This window comes from Rhincodon typus, chromosome 5, assembly GCF_021869965.1.
Source record: "Rhincodon typus isolate 14 chromosome 5, sRhiTyp1.1, whole genome shotgun sequence".
Lineage (NCBI taxonomy): Eukaryota > Metazoa > Chordata > Chondrichthyes > Orectolobiformes > Rhincodontidae > Rhincodon > Rhincodon typus.
The window spans coordinates 64,706,747-64,728,519 of record NC_063336.1 but is presented as its reverse complement, the minus strand read 5'-3'; the positions used below and the strand labels follow the sequence as shown (position 1 = coordinate 64,728,519).

Here is a 21,773-nt window from a genome sequence, read left to right as displayed (position 1 = left end):
TCAAAGACTAATATTGTGTCTAAGTAATGTCTTGCATAGTTTTAGCAAGACTTCCCTACCACAAAAGCAACTCCCCACTACCTTGGCAAGAATGTTGGCCCAGTTCCAGTTCATTTGTAATGTGTCAGACTTGTATATGTCTCGTCTTCGCAAGAAATGGCCCCAGCAATCCAGGAATCTAAAACCCACCATCCTGTTCTGAGCCTTCAGCCACACATTCATCTGTTCCATTCACCAACTCCCATGCTCGCCAACATGTGGCATCAAAAGTAATACATATCATCGTTTTTCAAAATCACTACCTAATCGTCCATAGTTTGATGTATCCACTACAGATTGATAGACTGCTTGCCAATTATTCTTAGATGAGTCCCAGACATAAAAATGGTTCCGGATTGCTTCTATTAGTTGGATAGCTGACTTTATGCACTGGACTTTACAAAATTGCTGTCATTGTGTCTTTTCCTGTCATTCATTTCATATTTTAGAAAGTCAACACGTTCTATTCCATCCAAACCAATTAACACTTGTATCATATAACAAATTGTTAAATGACCTGTTATACTTCTAAATACTTGTTAAATAAAGGTTTTTTTTTAGTCTGTGGGAGGTGAGGCTTGAACTTAGATGTTCTGGTGCAGAAGGAACTAAACTACTGATGCTCTGCAAGATCTCCTGAAGATATTTGCTTGAATGGAAATATTTTCAGTTTCTCACTGCTATATTCACAAGTCAATAATCGAGCATGTAGAGACTAAGTTAGTTTGTAACAAATGATCAATTTAAAAGAACAGTAAGGACCACATTTTGTAGATTTTGAAAAAAAAAACATATGAGTGTTTTCTTTAAACAGCTGATAAAATACCATGCCATGATGCAGTGTTTGGCACAGCAAATTATAATACCATCGCAGAAATCCCATGTGAAAACATGCCAGGTTTCAAGAAAAGAAGATGTGGAAGGAATGGAGAATATGAAGAAGAATTAGATTTCTGTATATCAGAAGAAATCAATAATATTCTTCAGGTACGAATTATAAGAAGGTACAGTAATTGCTGTCTTTATAAAATGTGCTCACACCAAATAATTAATTATTTTATATTGCTTCTAGTTAGTTTAAATCAATATTGCCACAACTATACCTGTTTGGTGGATCCAAATATTCAGAATGACAGGGTGTACCCAGAGATTGAGGTTAAAGGATCCAATATATAACATCTCAAATCACAAGAGAAATACCATCAGTGGTGTTTCCACAAGATCTTCCAAATCTGTCAGTAATAAAGGTCAAATATCTCCCAAATAAACCAATCAAGGTGCGAATCATTCCAAACCAGCTATACTGGCATCTCGTTCAAAATGCCTGACACCACAAACAAGAAGGAATTGCTATGCTCAGAATTTGATTATGGAAGGATAGTCCCAGGAGGACAGTGAAAATTCCTAGGGGATTAAGCATCACTAAAGAGATCAAAGATCCCTGCCAACTCTTGTGAGACTGGCCAATTTGAAGAAGGTTCATTTGGGAAGGCGCACCGCACATCAAGAAACTTGGTCAAAAATAGCAGAGGCAAAGTTGACGCATTAGAATGAAAAAGCACATAAACCTACAAACAGTGTGGAGCTGGAGGAACACAGCAGGCCAGGCAGCATCAGAGGAGCCGGAAAGCTGACGTTTCGGGTTGGGACCCTTCAGAAAAAAAACCTACAAACATCTCATCTACCCAATCCTCCAAGAACCACCTTCCCCACACATGGCAAAGTCTGCATTGGATTTAACTTTCTCAAAACTCAATGTGTTGTAGTGGAAACATGTTAACAGCCTCAGAAGAAAATAATGTAGTATCCAGACTTGGCTAGGGATAAGCTGCATTCACACCATGTTAGTGTTAGACAATGACTATTGTCAAAAAATATACAGGCCAACCATGTTCCATGTTTTACTCTTATTAAAAAAAAAACTGGGAGCAACCTTAACTAAATACTATTTCAGTGGACATTTCATACTGTTTTGATCTCAGCTGATGGTAATACCGGTATAGTCAAACTTTGGATTAAAAACTTGCTTGATAAAATATAAGTTTTACTTTTGCAAATTGGTGACCACGATGGTCAGTCACTAAACATATTCACAAGAGGGTATCAACATATTCTAACAAAGGACTATCAAAGCTTATTGCACAAGAGAAGGTAAAAACCAAGTATGAATATATATAAAGACAATTTTGAAATACCTTCTAAAAATAAACAGGAAGGTTAGTTTATTTTATCCCCAGCAATACAATTAACAGACCACACAAATGATCACTTCCATCTTAACTCTTTATTTTCTTACTTAATTGATAGGTTATAAGTATTTTCCTTAACACTTGCTAACATTCACTAGATATGATTGTGTCCGTCTGTCCCAGATATACACAGGTACAAGCTAGCTAACTAACTGACTTTTTTCACTGAACTCTAAGAAAAGGTCATGGCTTTTTCCAGCCCTGTCTACTCAGGCTCCTAAAACAATTTAATACTCCTTTCCACCTCGATGGCTTGGACATAGCCAAGACTAAGACTGCTGTTCTGCCAACATTGATCTTCTGAACAGAACCTGTTTGTGGCCCTTCTCTGCCAGTCTCTCTGGGTCATAAAAGCTGAACTCAGTAAACACTCGGCCATTATCACAACAAGTGACTTATCCAGTTACTTAGCTTAAGTTACATGATTTATTGGAAATGCTCCTTTGACCTACTACTTCAAAAAACGAGTTTCTGACCTTAAAAATCAAGTCACCTTCACAGAACTAAAGGAAAATAGAACGTCGCATATTAACACAGTGATTTCTTGAAACACATTTTGATTGCATTTACAGACCAAAGAGGAATTTTCTCGTGTTTTTCAACCTGAATTTCCATAGGGTGTTTGAAAAGTTTTTTTTTGCCTTTATGAAGAAATTCTGCAACTGCTAGCAGGGTGGGATTGGAGGCTGTATGGGAAACATGTTTGTCAGTTGCATCATGACAGCAGGGATATGCATGATTTTGCTAATAATCATTTCTAATTTTATTTTCCAGGCAGTAAACACAACTAATTTGGAAGACAATTTTTCTAATCTTCTTGAACAATTATCCAATGTCACAGATGAGGTCACCGTAAACACACCTGGCAATGTACAAGCTGTGGTTGAAATTATGACACAAATTTCAAATGTAAATAGCAATGTTACTGAAACAGATATGAGGGTAAGAACCATCTTCTACTAGAAACAATTGCAAGCCTACTAGGTTGCTTTTCTAAGCTGTGTCTGTTTAGCATGAAAAAGAAACTTAACAAGGTGATAGTTGTATGTGTAGTTTATGAAATCACACTAAGACCTATCTGAAGATTAGTTATAAGTGTGTTGAGAAGATTATCTTGGTAATTCTTATGTGGTTTCTGCTGTGATATTGTGAAGGTGATATATCTCATTCCATCTTGAGAGCAGTAATCTATGATAATAATGAGCATCTTGTCTTTGAACTTGAAGAAATCCATTCCCGAGGACTCCCATTGCCTTGATGAGAAAAGATTATAATAATTTTTTTTCTTTTGCCTGCTCACTGTGCATAAAATGTAATTACTAGTCATTTCTTATATTGAGTTTGAGATCGTTGGCCACCACATGACAGTTGCACCCTCACATGACACTTTCTAATGCCCAAATGACCTTGATGAATTCTCTGAATATTTTCAAGTCTAAGTGCTCTGGCCTCACTAATATCGCATTGAAGACTAGCAGGTCATTGATGACAGTAAGATGCCACACTGCTCAAAATACTGGCACAGTATAGCAATATTTGTTGTATAGTCTGGTCAGCTTTCCAAACAATATCTTCTTGACTGGATGAATTCTGCATCACATTTGTGTGCTTCTCAGATTACTTGTGTGGTTTTTTCTGTAGCTAGTAAATGACTTTTGGCTTCTGACATGTAGACATTAACCTCTTCTGTGAAATCTGTATTTGCTTTCTCTGCTATACATGTTGGTATCGTAGTTATTGTGTCTGGTGTCAAGTGGTACTTCCCCTGCATGTTTTCAATTGTTGAGTCATACTTTGTTAGCCTCAATCTGAATCATTGAATTCTATGTGATAGCTATTTGATTTATGTTCAGAAGAGCAACCAATGGATAATGGTTAGTTTCTTTCTTAAACTGTGGACCCATTACATAATCTGAACATTTTCTGCATGTTCATGTTACTGTTAAAGCCACATTTTCAATTGGTCCATACCTCTGTTCCATCTTCAGGAATTTTCTAGTAGCATAATAGACAGGTTTCCACCCTTCTGCACATGAAATTGTCGTGTCCTCAATCCATCTGAAGATACATCAGCTGCTATTATAGACAACTAATGTGGATTATAGCAAGCTTCGGTTTCTGATGAGTTCACGACAATAGTTTTGTTGATCCAGGCATAATAAGTTCCATATAGGTTCATTTCTGCTATACTTGGAAATAACATTTTCCTCAGATTTACCATCCTAAAGAAGCTTTAAAGCAAATGATCTTTGAAATGTGGGGCCATGCTAGACCTAGTGTTGGGGAATGAGCGCAGCCAGGTGATCAAAGTTCCAGTGAGGGAGCATTTCAGGAACAGTGGCCTTAATTCTGTAAGTTTTAAGTTACTTGTGGAATAGAGCAAGAGTAGCCTTTGGATGACATTAAAGCGGGGGAAGGCTGACTGCCATAATATTAGTAGGAACCAGGAAATGTAGATTGGGGGAAGCTATTTGAGGGTAAATCCACATCTGGCATGTAGCTGTCTTTTAAAAATCAATTGATTAGAGTTCCAGAGCAGGATGTTCTTCTGAAAATGAAGGTTATGGATGGCAAGATTTGAGAATCTTGAATGACAAGAGAAATTAAGATCTTAGTCAAAAAGAAAAAGGAGGCATACGTAAGGTTTAGCAAATTGAAGACAGACAGAAGTATACAAAAATAGCAGGAAAAAACTCAAACAAGGAATTAGGTGGGCTAAAAGTGACCATGAAATGTCCTTGGCAAACAGGATTAAGGAAAATCCCAAGGAGTTTTACATGTATATAAGGAGCAAGAGGATAGCTAGGGAAAAGATGGGTCTGCTCATGGGCAAAGGAGAGAATTTAAGTGTGGAGCTGAAGGAAGATACTTTGCATTGGTATTCACAAAGGAGATGGACGTAGTGGATGGTGAGTCTTAGAAGGGGTATGTTGATATTCTAGGACATGTCTGTATGAAAAAGGATGTTTTGAAAAGCATTAAGGTAGACAAGTGTCCAGGACCTGATGGAATCTATCCCAGAATGCTGAGGGAGGCAGCTAGGAAATTGCTGGGACTTTGTGTGAAATTTTTGTATCCTCTTTCATCACAGAAGAGGCCCCAGAGGACTGGAAAATAGCCAATGTTGTTCCTTTGTTTAAGAAAGGCAACAGGGATAATTCAGGAAATTACAGGCCAGTGAGCCTTAAATGAGCAGTAGAAAATTTATTGGAGAAGATTCTTAGTGGTAGGATTTATTTACATGTAGAAAGATACAGACTTATTAGCTACTTTTTCATTTTCAAAGTTTACATTTTAGCTTGGAGTGTCTCCTTTTTACCAAGCATCTCTTGTTTTCATTCTCGCAAACAAATTCATTAGCTGATTCAATATTTGTATTAACATATGAAGTAGTTAGATGCACCTAGAATCAGAGTTAGAAGAATTCATCAATCACCTCCACAATCATCACCCCTCCATTAAAGTTAAACCCATGATACACAAGAGAAATCTTTAATTTCATAGACACCACATACAAGTTAGCAGCAAAAGTTATTCCCAAAATAAGTGACACCTATCTAGATGCAAAGCCATCAATCTAAACATGATTTCCCTAGACTGTTGAGGCCACAAGAAATGCGTTTCTTTCACATTTGCACAAAGCTCGAAGACTTTAAGCTGGCAGTTACTTCCTTTGTCACTGCATCTGAAAACTCAGTCTCAGATTTAGATTTAACAATCAACAATGCTCATTACAATAGCAACTGACTACATTCTTCTTAATGTCGAAGGTCTAAAACTTATATAGCCTTAAACTAGAAATTCCACAAGCATTTGTAAGATGTTCCTTACCTCGGTAGCTTTGCGGTTTCCTGGCTCCCAATTAGCTTAGTATCCCATTAAACAGTATAAAACTGCTCACTCCACCTTGTAGCCTCCAACTCTCTATCACCCTTTCAAACTCTTTCTTTCCCATCTCCTGTAACCTCTCTCTTCCCTCCCTGGCAAAGGAATTTGTGCTTCTCCATAGCTGGACCAGAAACTTTCACTTCAATAGCCTGGCCCCAACTTACTTAATGGTTGCCATTCAACCTGTCGCTGTTTTGTTAATCACAGGCTGTTTCCCTCCCACGTTTGCTGTTAATAGTGTCACTGAGCACTGAAGGGAGAGTCAGCCTATGCTTGGAGAAGCAGCTCTTCAAAGGTCCTGTCAGTTTCAGGTAGGGAGGTGAATTTTTGAACACCCCCTTGATTTTTTTTTGCCTGAGCATTTTGGCAGCTTTCAGGGGTGAATTTTCCCTCCTTCTCCCTCTGTTTTTGGACAACTGTTGCGAACCTTTGAAGATCTACAGTACAGAGAGTTGTGCATGCTTAATTTCAAGAAATTGAAAATGAAATTGAGAATTTCAAGACAGTTCAATTTTTTTTGTTTGATAAATAGAGATAGTGTAAGAAGATCAAATTAAAGTAGAACAAAAAAAAACATGATCTTAATGAATGGCGGAGCAGGCTCAGAGAGTCAAATAGTCTAATCAAGCCTCTATTTCATTCATAAATATATATAACACAGTAAAATAGTTACATTGTGTGCTAAAGTAGAATTAAGATGAATATTAAGTGTTCCTCGACCAGATAGTACTAGGCATCAGTGTCACCCTCTTTCTTTTTAATATTCACTCGAAGTATGTGGGCATCACTGGATAGACCTGCCCATCCCTAATTGCCCAGAGGGCAGTTAAGAGTCAATCACGTTGTTGTGGGTGTGGAGTCACATGTAGGCCAGACCAGGTAAGGCCAGCACCTTCCTTCCCTAAAGAGCATTCATTAACCAGATGGGTCTTTTCTGATAATCAGCAATGGTTTCATGGTCATCATTAGACTCATTAATTCCAGATTTTTATTGAATTGAAACTTCACCATCCGCAATAGGAGGATTTGAACCCAGGACCCCAGAACGTTACCTGAGTCACTAGATTAATAGTCTAGCAATAATACCGCTAGGCCAATGCATGCTGGATTGGTTTGGAGCGCCCAAGTGGTTTAAAGTGAAATTTTAACAATTTGATTTTACCTCATGAATAAGTTTTTCATGATGGCATTTTAAGATTTATGATTTTGCCAGAAGGGATGGGGTACTTGGCAGTGTGGGGGTAAAAGTGTGTAGCAGGCATGATTATTAAGATCTTTCCCAAGTTTCAGCATGGAATTAGTTTAATAGACTTGTTGTGCTTTGCCAGCATGCCATTTTGATTAATTTCTTGTTCAAGCCTCCCTCTTTTGGCCATGTTCTGATGCCAAATATATTAATTTTCTGAAAATTTTGCAAGTAAGTGTTTGATTAACAAAGCTTTCTTTCATGTTTTTCAGAACTTCTTAGAAACTGTAAGTTCAGTTATATCTGCTGCATCAGTAAATACATGGAGAATTCTCTCTAATACAAGCCAAAGTAATATCAATCCCAGTTCTCAATTATTGCAATCAGTGGAAAATTTTAATACTCGCCTCAAGTTGCAGAATGACACATTGAATATTAAAGAAAATAACCTTGAACTCAATGCGAGAAGAGTTCTTCAGCAGAATAATAACTCTTCTTATAATGTAACATATGCGAACTTTTCCGCTGTGGAATATTCCAATTTAAGTGCTAATATATTCATTTTGTCTAGAGAATTTGAAGATGAACTAAATGCCACAGTAATCAGTATTGCATATCCAACATGGATTGACATTTTGCCTAATACTTCGACTTTTGGTAAAGACTTTTTGATTAATGGTCTCGTCGTGACAGTAACACTAAATGGTCAGAAACCTATTAATGTCAACATGAACTTCTCACCAAGAAATCGCACACTAGATTTCAACAGTGCCAGATGTGCATTTTGGGATTTTAGTGGCAACAGATGGAATGACACTGGCTGTGAATCTGAAATAGGGGAAGAAGATATCATATGTCACTGTGAACATTTGACGTCCTTTTCTATTTTAATGTCTCCTGTTACCAATGACAGCCCAGTTTTGAGTTATATCACCAGGATCGGAGTTGCTGTCTCAATTGGAAGTTTGCTAATTGCCATTATTATTGAGGCCATAGTGTGGAAGCAAGTGACCAAAAATAAAACCTCATATACTCGCCATGTTGGAATTGTGAATATTGCAGTAAATCTGCTGGTCGCTGATATATGGTTCATTGTGGCTTCAGCTGTAGAACCAGAAACACAGGCTTGCACAGCTGCTACTTTCTTCATTCATTTTTTCTATCTTGCCTTATTCTTCTGGATGTTAACCCTGGGCCTGCTGCTTGTCTATCGTTTACTTTTCCCTTTCCATCATCTCAGTAAATCAGTTATGACGGGAATATCATTTGCCATTGGTTACCTGCCTCCATTGCTAATCTCAATTATCACAATCGGGGTTACCTATCCAAGAAACAGTTACACCAGAGAAGGTGCCTGCTGGCTCGGCTGGGAGACCGAATACCCTCTGCTTGCATTTGTTATACCTGCGTTGGTTATAATCACAATCAACATCATCATTCTGATTATAGTCATTTTTAAGCTGCTGCGACCAACAATTGGAGACAGATCCAGAGCGAATAATCAGGACAGAGAAGCATTCAAACAGATTGTGAGAAGCATTGCAGTGCTGACCCCAATCCTTGGACTCACATGGGCATTTGGAATACCAACCTTTCAACGGGATTCCCATATTGCTTTCCATTATATATTTACAATTCTCAATGCTTTTCAGGTGTGTATTACTGAAGATTTCTAACTTTTGACTTCCTACTAACCGATATTGATGCAGTAGAATTCATCATGCAATTATCAACAAAACATGATCCATAAGTTCGGAACTACCTGTGTCGTTCTTTAATGTGCGGATCTGGAAATGAGCAAACTTTAACATCAAATCAGGCCAGTACAGACAGCATAGCAAAAAAAAATTGAAACCAAAAGAATGGCGGATGCTGGAAATCAGAAACAAAAGTAGAAATTGCTGGAGAGAAATCAGAATTAATATTTCGGGTCCAGTGACCCTTCATCAGAACTGAAGAACTGGGTTCTGAAGAAGGGTTGGTTACTGGACCCAAAACGTCAACTCTGATTTCTCTCCACAGATGCTGCCAGACCTGCTGAGCTTTTCTGGCAATTTCTGTTTTTGGAGCAAAAAAATTAGTTTTCTTAACAATCATTCTCAATGGTAAGGAAACGAACCGGAATATTGCAATTTCATACAGGATTTGTTTATGTAGTGTCTAACACATTGTCAGAACTTCCCTAAGTTCTTCACATACATTTTGTGAAATCTACTTGTTATAATGTAGGGATGGAAGGTATTTTATTATATATATTATATATAAAGTTGCAAGTATTTCTGTAGCCATGGTGAATTCTTTTCAAACAACCTGAAAGGATATTTGCCTTCAGGATGAATGGGTTTTTGCTTATATTAGGAAGTTTACAATCAACAATATAAACAATTGTGCATCAAGATTACTGTTACAAATTTCTTGGTATTGGGTATATGGGAAATACCCATAGCTTGGAAGAAAGTGATTTATTTCACTTTCAGTTTTGGGCAGTTCCATAGTAGTCTATGGATAAAAATGGATGTATAAAACAGTGTTCACCTCCATGTGATCTCCATATACCCTCTATTCACTCTCTCCACTGTGATCTTGGACTACATTTCAACCTTCACAGCCTCTTCTCATGACTTCCTTACTGATCAAACCACTCACCCCTGCCTGTGATTTCTCTCCCCACAATCTTCAGATCTTCCATATCCTTTTCGGCTACAGTCTTGTGGATAAAGCTTTCCCACATGGCTACCAGCCCACCAGCCTTTCAGTCTGGTCAGCTGCCATACATGGAACTGAGGATTAAATTCTCCACATTTTTCTATATTTCACAGCTACTGACTGTCCTCTCTCCATACCCATCTCATGGTATATATCAAAACAAGAAAGCCATGTTAGGAATGCTTTATGGAGAATTAGGTCATCACAGGTATACGCAGATATCTCAAAAGATTGCAGTGCAGGTTACAGAATGGGATAAGGCAGTGAAGAGATCTGAAAACACAAATGAGAAAGTTAATCATCTTGATCACCCTCTGCAGAAGAAACCTGTGGTTAAAGGGAACTGAACTGGATTCAGCAGTTGGGGGACTTAAAAGCAGCCAGGCAATATGCTTAACATTGTTCTCCAGACCCACCAGAAATTTGCTCTGATTAGCGTATTGTTGATATTATTGGTTGAAAGATAATTCTGTTTTTAGCTTCTGTTTTAATCTCAGTAAACTATTGACAATTTTCCTAACTGTTAATGGAATCAAGTGTTTGCAATTAATTAAATTAATTAACTGCTTAAGAATTATCTGCCTTTTTTAGGGATTCTTCATTTTGGTCTTTGGAACATTCATGGATAATAAGGTGAGCCACTGATGCCATTTCCACCAGTTTTTTGACATTTCTGTTTTGACTTTAGCTAATGAAATGGCTTCTTCCGCTATTAACTTAGGTACAAGAAGCCTTGCTGAAGAAGTTTTCATTGAGAGGATTTTCTTCAAGATCAAAGGTGAGGTTATGAAAAATAAGAATGACAGAAATGAGCATATGAAAGAGAAAAATATATTAATGATTTTGGTAGAAACTTTTTCTCAAAACTGACGTTGGATAGAATTGGTTTGCGACTGTAAGAATTAACAAAGCAAAGGAAATGGAAGGACATTAATGGTGTATGTTACGTGTGTATACCTATTCATATATATATGTGTATGTGTTTAACACAATGTCCATCCCATAGCATGATTCAGAGAATAAACAAGAGGAATGGACACTTGAAGACTCGTTGTAAAGAATCCATTTAGTGTAGGTTTCTAAGGGAAGGTAGAGGGTTAGAGAGATGGAGAGTCTGAGAATGGAATCCTCAACCACTTAGGTCAATGACTGAGGGCTTACTTAGCAAGAAGTTTTTCTGCCAATAACAGGGCAAAGGAAGAAGAAACAAGATGAGGAAGTGTTTAATGAATGGCAGGGGATACTGGGTATCTTAGAGCAACAGAGGGATCTTGGAGATCCCTGAAGTTGGCAGAACACCTGAATAGGATAGTTAAGAAGGCATACGGGACACCTGCTTTCATCAGCCATGGCGTAGAGTATAAGAGCAAGGAGGCAATGTTGGAGTTGTACAGAGTGTTGGTCAGGCCACAGCTGGAGTACTGTGTGCAGTCTGGTCTCCTCACCATAGGAAGCATGTGATTTCACTGGAGGGGGTACAGAGGATATTGCTTGAGATGGAGAAATTAAGCTATAAGGACAGACTAGGTAGTTTAGATTGCTGTCTCAAGAGCAAAGACTGATGAGGGACATGACTGAGGTGTACAAGAATACCAGGGGTATGGACAGGGTGAGTAGAGAGCAGTTGTTCCCTTTGGTTGAGAGGTCAATCACAAGGGGCCATAGTTTTAGAGGAAGGGCCAGAAGAGTCAGCGGGGATTTGGGAAAAAACATTTTTCACTCATCAGGTGGTGGGAATTTGGAATGCACTGCCTGGGAAGGCATTGCAGGCCGGAAATCTTACAACCTTTAAAAAATATTTGGATGAGCACTTAATATATCATAACGTTCAAGGATATGACATAAATTCAGGAAATTAGGATTAGCGCGCCTTTAGTAGTAGTTATGCTGATGTAGACTCGATGGGCTGAAGGGCCTTTTCTGCAATGTACGAACCTGTGAAACTATGAATATAAGGGAAGGGAATATATACAAAGGGGGACCAGTTTGGAACACTAAAGGATGAAGAAAAATACACAAGATTGGAAAATGTTCTGGAGTTGAGGTTAAAGTGAGACTAGGGAGTGAAGTGAAGAAAAATTGGGATGTGCATTGATGATCTGCTCCATATTTAACCATACCAAAATTAAACTATTACTGATCATAGAGCCATCATCCAAAACCACAGTCTTCAATTTTTACTCCTGGGTTCGGAGTGCACAGTCATGAATTTCCTGGTTCTGTGAACCCAACTGGGGATTTTCATCCCAGGATTTGGTCAGGCAACCCCAGAATCAGAGCAGATGCTAGCTGGGTCCAAGGTCTACCTCTAAGCACCAGCGATATACTATCATTTAACAAAAAAGGGAATGAGAGTAATCCATCTAACCCTCACATTCATTCCATCACTCATACGCACATGTACACACGTACACAGTACACATGTACACACGCTCTCACACGCATACATTTATGCGCACACGTACACACGCACACGCTAATCAAACCATCCGATACTCTTCTCATCATCTTCTTGCAACTTAACAAGTGAAATGAGTGCTTAAAGGCTATGTGTGAAGAATGGGATTCGTGCAGGGTCTGAGAACAGAATTCTCAGGCACAATTTTCTGATTCTTCTGGCAAAGTGTGGAGGCAAGTGTGTCGTTTCTAGTATCTGCAGTTCTCTGTAATTTCCATATTTTACATCACCTTGACATTGTTCAATTTTATGAAATAAATGAGTTTGTTGAGTTGCTCGCTGAGCTGGCTTGTTTTCCTTCAGACATTTTGTCACCATGCTAGGTAACATCATCAGTGAGGCCTCCGATGAAGTGATGTTGTTCTACTCTGCTTGGAATTTATACTGTCTGGTCTGTTATGGTGACTTGTGTCATTTCTGACCACTAGGAATCATGGTAGCACACAAGCCCACAGCCACTCAACGACAAACACTCACAAGGATTAAAGACCCCATACCCACGGCATGCAGAGCCAACGTAGTTTACAAAGTACCATGCACCGACGGCCACAAACATTACTATCAGACAGACAGGAAGGAAACTAGCCATCAGAATACACAAACATCAGCTAGCAGCAAAACGGCACGACGAACTTTCCTTAATATCAGTACACTCGGACAATGAAGGCCATCAGTTTAACTGGGACAATGTTGTCATAGTAGCCAAGCCAAACATAAACATGCACAGGAATTCCTAGAGGCATGGTTCTCAACCCATAATGCAATCAACAAACATATAGAATTGGACGCCATATACAAACCCACACAGAACAAAACCAGAAATGACACTAATCAGCATAATGGACCAGACAATATAAATTCAAAGTCGAGTAGAACAACATCGTTTCATCGGAGGCCTCACTGATGATGTCACCTAGCATAGTGATGAAACATCTGAATGAAAACAAGCCAGCTTGGCGAGCAAGTCAACAACCTCACCCTCACCCTGAGCTACAAATCTTTGCAAAAACCTTATGAAATAAATGCTTGTCTACTATTTAATGGAGTGAACCTTTGGTTTATTGGTAATGTCCCTGTATCTGAGTTTGAAAGTGAAAGGCATTAAAGATAATTCTGTTTCTTGCACGTACCAGCTCTAGATATTAGGAATATATCTGGAGGGATGAATTGTATTGAGTATATATGAATGGATCCAATTCCTGATATACCTGGTAACTGGACACTAAAATATGATGAGCAAGACAATATTATAAGATATGTTGAAATAATTACCAATGTTCCCCAGCTATCTTAGATCCAACAATGGGTTGATGTTACAAAGTGATAATCTGCAGATACTTTACCATAGATTCTTGCCACGGTGATTTGGTCAGCTTGGTTACCCTGAAAATTATCAGGCTGAGAAAAATTCAAAGCTAATTGAATTACTTTTGCCATTCTCAGACTAAAGGTAGCTGGACACAAAATGACAAGGAGGTAAACTGTCTGTTGATGGCTTTCTTTGGGAGTTACATAAATTTGAAAAAAAACCTAATTGTCGCAATCTTATTTTCCCAGCAAGCAGCAGTGCTTGTAGAGACAAATCTCATGAAATTCGATGGCTGGTTGCTGATAGTTTTCTGAGACGTGCTCCCAGTGAGCATTGATCTTTACCAAATCTCTCTACAGGGAACAGAGAAATGGGGGGGAGCAGGAATAAAAGTGAGAAGTGAATAAATGTGTATGCAACATTCATTAACACTCATTTTCTTTTGTTTTCAGACTACTCAGAACGTTTCTACTGCAAAGCCTTCCTCAAAATCTCAACCTTGGTTTCATGCTAAAAGGAGTAAGTATAACAATGAACCTGAACAAAAAAACTAGACCCATGATAAAAAGTATCCAAAAAATATTTTATGGTATTAGCAGTAATTTACTGGTCATTACTGAAGTGAAGGTATCTTGCTCTGTACAATAAGTGATCAAGTTAGCCCTAAATTTTAACTGCTAGAAGACTTCTGATGAGAAACTGCATTTGAGTTTTTCTGTCCACCTGCACCAGAACCTAATAGATTTTAATGGTCAAACAGGAGTGAAAGTAAGCAGGAAGCAATGTATTATTATGCAGGTCCATGTCTGCCTGTTGGCGGTAAGTAGAATTGGGGAATGGTAGTAGATCATATGACCTGTACGATCATGGCTGAACCTGGGCTTTAGAACAAGAACCAAGGGACACAGTCAAAGAAAATGCGGTAAGTCATTTGGACTGAGAAGAAGAGGAGAAATTTCTTCACCCAGAGCCTATGAAATTCCCTGTTACAGATGGCAGTTGAGGCTAAAACAGTAATGAGTTATATGCAGTTCTTAAGGCTAACGGGATCAAAAGGGATGGGGAGAAAACAGGAACAGGATACTGAGTTGGATGACCAGCCTGAATCATAATTGAATGGCAGAGCACCTGGCAGGGTCCAAGACCTGGCTCCTATTTACTATGTTTCTCGAGGGACTAAAATTCTGTGTATATAAAAATTGAATGCATTCAATGAAGGAGCATCCACAACTCTCTCAGGCAGTGAATTTCAAACATTCACAAACTTTAAATAAGGAAATCTCCTAATTTCAGTACTAACTGCTTGGCTCCTATCCTGAGATGATGTTGCTGAGCCAGCATAAATATTTCAATCTTTCACCATCTATGTTTTCAAGCCCTTTCAAAATCCTGTACAGTATAAAACAAACCCCTCAACCCAGGAGATAAAATACCGAACCTTCACTATATGCCCTCCAATGCAAATATATCTTTTTTGTTAAATATGGAGAGCAAAACTGCACACAATATTCCAAATGTGATCTTATCGAAACTGTGTACAATTGCAACAATAATTCATTATTCTTCTCTTCACTCTCTTTGCAATAAGAGCCAACATGCTATTTTGCCTTACTAATAGCTTGCTTTACCTGCATGGTAAAATTCTGCATATCTTGCATGAGCTCACTTTTGAGCAGCTACACTTACAGGTTTCACAGTTTTTTCTATCCTTACAACCAAAATGAACAACCTTCAGACATTCCTACATTATAATCCATCTGCCATCTTGTTACCCATTCAATTCATCTATATCTTTGTCCCTATATAAGTCTATATCTCTTTGCAGTCACTCTCTCCCACACGCCCTCCACTGCTAACATTTGCCCCAAGCTTTGAATTGTCAACACACTTCATACATTATTCTCTGTTTATTCATCTAAGTCATTAATGTAGATTATAGATAATTGAGGCCGAGCATTGACTCTTGCAGCACTCCACCATTCACTGCCTGCCAAGTTAAAAATGTCACATTTATGCATACTTACTGTTTTCTGTCTGATAACCATCTTGTTGATATATTACCTTCAGCTCCATGAGCCCTTAATTTGATATTTACCTTTTGTGCAGCATAACCTTTAATGCCCGTTGGCAATCCAGATATACTACATCACCTACCTTTAGTTACGGTCTCAAAAAGTTCCAATAGATATGTCAAACAGGATATCCCTTTATTAAAACTGTGTTGGTTTATCCTAATTGTTAACCTTTTCTGAGAGTATTGCTAAAACATCCTTGACAATAGATCCCAATATTTTCCTGACAATTGATGTTAGGCTAACTGGCCTGTAATTTCTAGTTTTCTCTCTCCCTCGTTTCTTGAAAAGAGGTGTATCATTTGACAACTTCCATTCTGAAGGGACCATTCCCAAATCTAAGGTGTTTTGGAGAATGGTAACTAGTATCTTTGTAGGTACCTCTCTTAGAAGCCTAGGGTATAATCCATTGCGTCCTAAGGACCGTCAGGTTTTAGACCCATAGACTTCCCTAATACTTTCCCACTGATATTCTTCACTCTCCTTAGCTCCTAGGTTACCATATATTTCTGGAATGGAAGTTGTGTTTTCTGCTGTAAAAACAGACACAAAATACGTGTTCAATGCTTCAGCCATTTCTTTATTCCCTATCATAATTTTTCTTCTCGGCTTCTAATGGACTGATGCTAATTTTAGCTTTAGCTTTAATTTAACTATGTTTATGTACTTGTAAAAGATCTTACAATCAGTTTTTCCATTTCTGGTTGGCACTTATTTTACTTTTTCTCTTCATATTAACTTTTGGTTATCCTTCGCTGGTTTTTAAAACATTCCTAAGCCTGAGACCAATTACTGTTTTGCAGTTTTATAAGCATCTTTTTTCATTCTTATGTTATCCTTAATTTTCCTAAGTGAACCACGGATGGTCATGTTTGCCAAGCTTATTTTCAGTAGTTTTTTTTTGTTGTTGAAACTTGAATTGTTTCTTTAAATTTTCTCACTGTTCGTTTCCAGCCAAATGCTTTTAGTCTATTTACCCAGTTAATCTTAGCCAGCTCTCCCCTCATATCCATATAACTGGCTTTGTTTAAGTTAAAGATTATTGTTTAAATTTGGAGTATGCCACCTTCAAAAATATCATTGAATTCTATTTGTTATATTCACTTTTCCCAGAGGATCTTTGCCTGTGACATTACTGATGATCTCTGCTTCAATACATAATACTAGAGTTAAGATAGCTTTATTCCTAGTTGGGTATTGTTCCAAGAAACTAACACAGGAAACTTTATGCAGACTTATCTTCTGCAGCTTTCTTGCCAATTTTATTGTACAAGTTTATATGAAGATTAAAATTCCACACAATAATTTCTTGCTTAATGCTCTGTCTAATATAGTAACTCCTAAAAGAAGGGATGTAAATTAGCCCACACAATGGTTTCTGATTATTGCATTTCCTAATTTCCATCCATATTGATTCTACTTTATTATCTTCTGAAGCAATATCTTCTCTCACTAATGTCTTTATTGCATCCTTTTCTATCAGAGCTGTTTCTCATCATTTGCCATTTTGCCTGGCTCTACAAAATATTATGAACCTTGGAATATTTATTTGCCACTCTTGATCACCTCATAACTGTGTCTCTTTAATGGCAGCTAGATCTAAATCATTTACCTTTAATTTTGTCACTATTTCATTTAGCTTATTGCAGATGCCTTATGCATTCATATAAAGTTTTGTTGTTATTACACAGATCTCAGAAAGGCAATATAGCTTTAAGACAGCTAGGTGACATCATGGCATGTTGACACTCTGATATAAAGGTCTTCATCTTATTTTTTTCAATGAGATTTTTGTTCAGTCTTTTTGTTCAACTTTGCCAAACAAAGTCTGTGCCCTAGTGCTAAAGGTTGTTTCACCCCCCTCCTGATAGATTGTGCACAACTTTAGCATTGTGTTTGACCTTGACTTGTGGCTCAAACTCTATATCAGATCCATTACTAAGACTTTCAGCTTACACCTCAGCAATATTTGCTGCTTCCACCTTTTTCTCACTCACAGAGTCATGAAATGCTAAGTCTATTTCACTCTCTACAAGTGCTGACAGACCTGCTGAATTTCTCCAACACTCTTTGTTTTTATTCCTCATTTCTGAGTTTAATTACTTCAGTCGTCTTTTGTCAACCATTCAAATTTCAAAGCTCTGCTGTATACCAGGAATCCTACTTCTTTATCTTCTTGCAGTTATTAATTACAATTATTTCCTCAATGTAATGAATTTAAAATGTTTGCCCTACACTGCCTTAACTCTTACTACCTCTGCCAGCTCCTCTAGATCTATATTTCAGTACGTGCTCTTTACTTCTTCCATCCCACCCTTTCTTCGCTCCTTTAGTTTGTAGCCTTCAGCTTTCTACTGTCCACAATCCCTTCACACCATATGGAAAGCTCTTCATAATCCACTTTTAGGATCACTTCTTCATCATCTTACTTTACCTTTCTTCCATCACTGCTCGTGGCCTAGAATCAAACAATGTAAAATGTTCCCACTGCATCAAAAGGTGCTGTAAAGTGCAAATAGTTGTTGCTGTAGACCTGTGCTGTAATTGAAATAAAAGCTGAACAGGCAAATTCTTTTAGAATAATCCAGTGTTGTTATGTGATTTCAATTCTTCCTGATGTTGTTTTCTGCTCCAATCTTTCAGAAAGCTACAATTTAAGTCAACAAGTTCATTCAAGTGATAACAACCCATCTCTTAGCTATTCAAGTCTGAGTTAACTGCTGGAACTCAACACATAAAATTGAACATCTTTGGATGCAGAAGAAAAAGTTAAAATGCATTTACACCCTGAGAAAGCTTTTTAGAAATAATTCAAGAAAATATTGCTTTTCTTACACATGTATGAAACTAAACTGGATAAAACTACGTGCCATTGGACATGAGCAATGATTAGTTTAATTAGGGTCAGAAATATCTTCTTTGTGTCTTGGGGAAATAGTTCATGTCAATCAAAAATAAACGTAAGAATATGTGATGTAAACTGATGATTGAGTGCAGTGCCATTAAGCTCATTATAAGATTTATTAATATTAATGCAATTATTCATCACCATAGATGCTTCTTTTCTAATAATCAATCTAATTTTGTAGACCACATTGTGAGTATCTTCAGAAAAGTGTTTTCCTTTCTTGTTTAATCTTTGAAGTGTACATCCCTCTTTCTCTCTCTCTCCTCCCCCCTCACATATCCTGGTTTATTCCACCAGGTCCTGCTATGAGTCTGCTCAAAATCTCTTAAATTCTTGGACTTCAAATGTTTACAAGGATGTAAGATTAATGTAGGGCACTGAAATTTTACTTGGTTTTCTGTTGAAGGTATTTAGAATTTTGGAGAAACTTTCTTCAGGAAACTTAAGTCCTGGTTTGTTCTTCAATGACTCAGGTTGGCACAGAGCAGAGTCCTTCTAGTAGGATTGGTGATAGGAATGAACTGCAAAGTGCATGCTGCTGAAGATTATGGCATGGCAGTTCAGTGGTTAGCACTGCTGCCTCACAGCACGAGGGATCCAAGTTCAGTACCAGCTTTGGGTGACTGTGTGGAGTTTACATGTTCTCCCTGTAGGTTTCTGCCAGATGCTCCAGTTTCCACCCGCAGCCCAAAGACCTACAGGTTAGGTAGATTGGCCATGCTAAGTTGTGCCATAGTGTCCATGGATGTGCAGGCTAGGTGGATTAGTCATGATGAATGTGGGATTACAGGGATGGGTTGGGTCTGGTTGGGATGCTCTTCTGAGGGTTGGTGCAGACCCTGATGGGCCGAATGCCTCTTTCCACAATGTAGGAATTCTGTGTTTGCCAGGAAGCTGGGTAATGCTTTGGTAACCTCCCCATCACTCTCTTCCTGCTTCACCCCACCTCCTCCCACATCTCTACACACCAGAGCTTCCCTGTGTTTGCATGGCCTACTGTTTATTCAAAAACAATGACCATTTGGGGGTTGTCCTTGGAACTATACCACAAAATCTTCCACAAGCAATGAGAAAAAATAGAAAAGGAAAATAATTGTCTTGCTCACCTTCAAAGAAATTCTAAATGCTTTGTCCATCTATGTGAAATGCTCAGTGAACTCAAAAACATTGAGGAAAGTGAAATAAAATACTTGAAGCATATTAGAAAAGAATTTGAATTTTATTCATAGTAAATGTAATTAGATTTAACAATATAGTTATATGTAAATTGCAACTACAGTTATAAGCATAAGATTGCTGTATATTACTGTAAAAATCATCTTTTGTCGTAATATAAAAATCTCCTTTTGTGAATTTAAAATTCTTTTGAATAATTGCTTAAACTTCTGGATAAGTGGCTTTGGTTTAAAGATTAGGAATATATTACTATGAATGGAATTATATCAAAACAAAATTGTCATTTAGAAATCATCATGAAGGTCAAATGAATTTACTTTGTTCGTATTCATTTCATTCATATAATATAGAATTTTTCCTCTGTACATTTTTATGAAATTTGTGATTATGTGGTACAATACTTTTTGAACACAGTTTGTTAATTGAAGAAGAGGTGATATAATGAATAAAATAAAAGCTGTACTTAGCAATGAGACCTTCAGTGTAACATCATGGATTTTCTATGTGTGATTTGAGTTACATCACAGCTGATTTGCAATGCAGAGTGACACCAACAACATGTGTTCAATTCCCACACCAGCTGAGGTTAGCGTGAAGGATTGTCCTTCTCAACCTCTCTCCTTGCCTGATGCATGGTAAGCCTCAGGAAAAAATCACAACTTTCTAATAAGAAACTTGCCCTATGCTCTGGTAAAACTATGGTGACCTTAGCTTTACATATAGTATGCAGATTTATAGATGTTTCTGTATTATTATATGTTTCATATTTCAGTAACTTTTGTATTCTGGTGATCTTTTAAATGACAACAGTAAAGTACAAAAATGTCAATTTATCCACTATTAAGCTTGACAGGAACATGGCACCAGGGTGGCTCAATGGTTAGCACTGCTGTCTCGTAGCGGCAGGGACCTGGGTTGAATTACAGCTTTAGGCGACAAGGAAAGACCTAAGCTCTGGAATAGACGTGGGAGCCAGGGCATCTTTGATCACCCTCACTTTATCTTTCAATGAATGTAACCCAGTCTTGTTGACTCTGCAGCCCAAGTAGGTCACTTGGGGTGCACAGAACACACATTTTTCCTTTCTAAGGTGCACACTCGCCTTGGAGAAATGTCTAAGGACTATGTGCAAGTTCTCTAGGTGCTCCTTATTGGTCTTCCCTGTTATTAGCATGTCATTCTGATAAATGGCAATCTGGGATAGAGCCTGTTAAATATTCCCCATTGTCCGCTGAAAAATAGCACAGGCAGAAGATACCCCAAAAGGTAGGCTTGTATATTGGTACAAAACCTTATGGGTATTAATTGTAGCATACTTCTGGGATTCCTCATCTAACTGCAATTGCAGATACACATGGTTCATGTCTAGCTTCATGAAGGACAGCACCCCCCCTGCCAGTTTTGCGTATAAATCCTCTATGCAAGAGATTGGATATTTATCCAGCTGCAAATAGCAGTTTATCCTTTGTTTAAAATCACCACAAAGGCAAACTGACCCATCGGGTTCCACAACTGGTATGACCAGTGCTGCCCGTTCCACAAACTGGACTTGGTTTGATGGTCAAACTGGTTTGATGATGCTTTCGCTTCCCAGCCTCCCAATTTCTGCCTCTACTTTTGCCCGTAAGGCATAAGGGAAGACCTTGCAGAATTGTGGAATTGTTTCCTGGTCAATATGCAAGGTGGCCTGTCTCCTTTCATAGACCCTAGACCTTCCTGAAAACGTCCAGGTATTTAATTAGGACTTCACTCAGGCAGCCTTTTAAATCAAAAAAATGTTGA

The 21,773-nt window shown here is 38.0% G+C and overlaps 1 protein-coding gene across 1 annotated transcript in view; it reads left to right on the top strand.

Moving 5' to 3' along the window:
- The window catches only part of LOC109927969 (adhesion G protein-coupled receptor F5-like), a 73,826-nt gene extending 54,353 nt beyond the window's left edge, over positions 1–19,473 (top strand). The window contains exons 9-15 of the mRNA XM_048596439.1: positions 854–1,026; positions 3,063–3,230; positions 7,635–9,014; positions 10,660–10,701; positions 10,790–10,846; positions 14,288–14,354; positions 18,551–19,473. Coding sequence (XP_048452396.1) covers positions 854–1,026; positions 3,063–3,230; positions 7,635–9,014; positions 10,660–10,701; positions 10,790–10,846; positions 14,288–14,354; positions 18,551–18,624 — 1,961 coding nt within the window. The 3' untranslated portion in view covers positions 18,625–19,473. The remainder of the gene's footprint in view (positions 1–853; positions 1,027–3,062; positions 3,231–7,634; positions 9,015–10,659; positions 10,702–10,789; positions 10,847–14,287; positions 14,355–18,550) is intronic.
- The last annotated feature ends 2,300 nt before the right edge of the window (positions 19,474–21,773 follow it).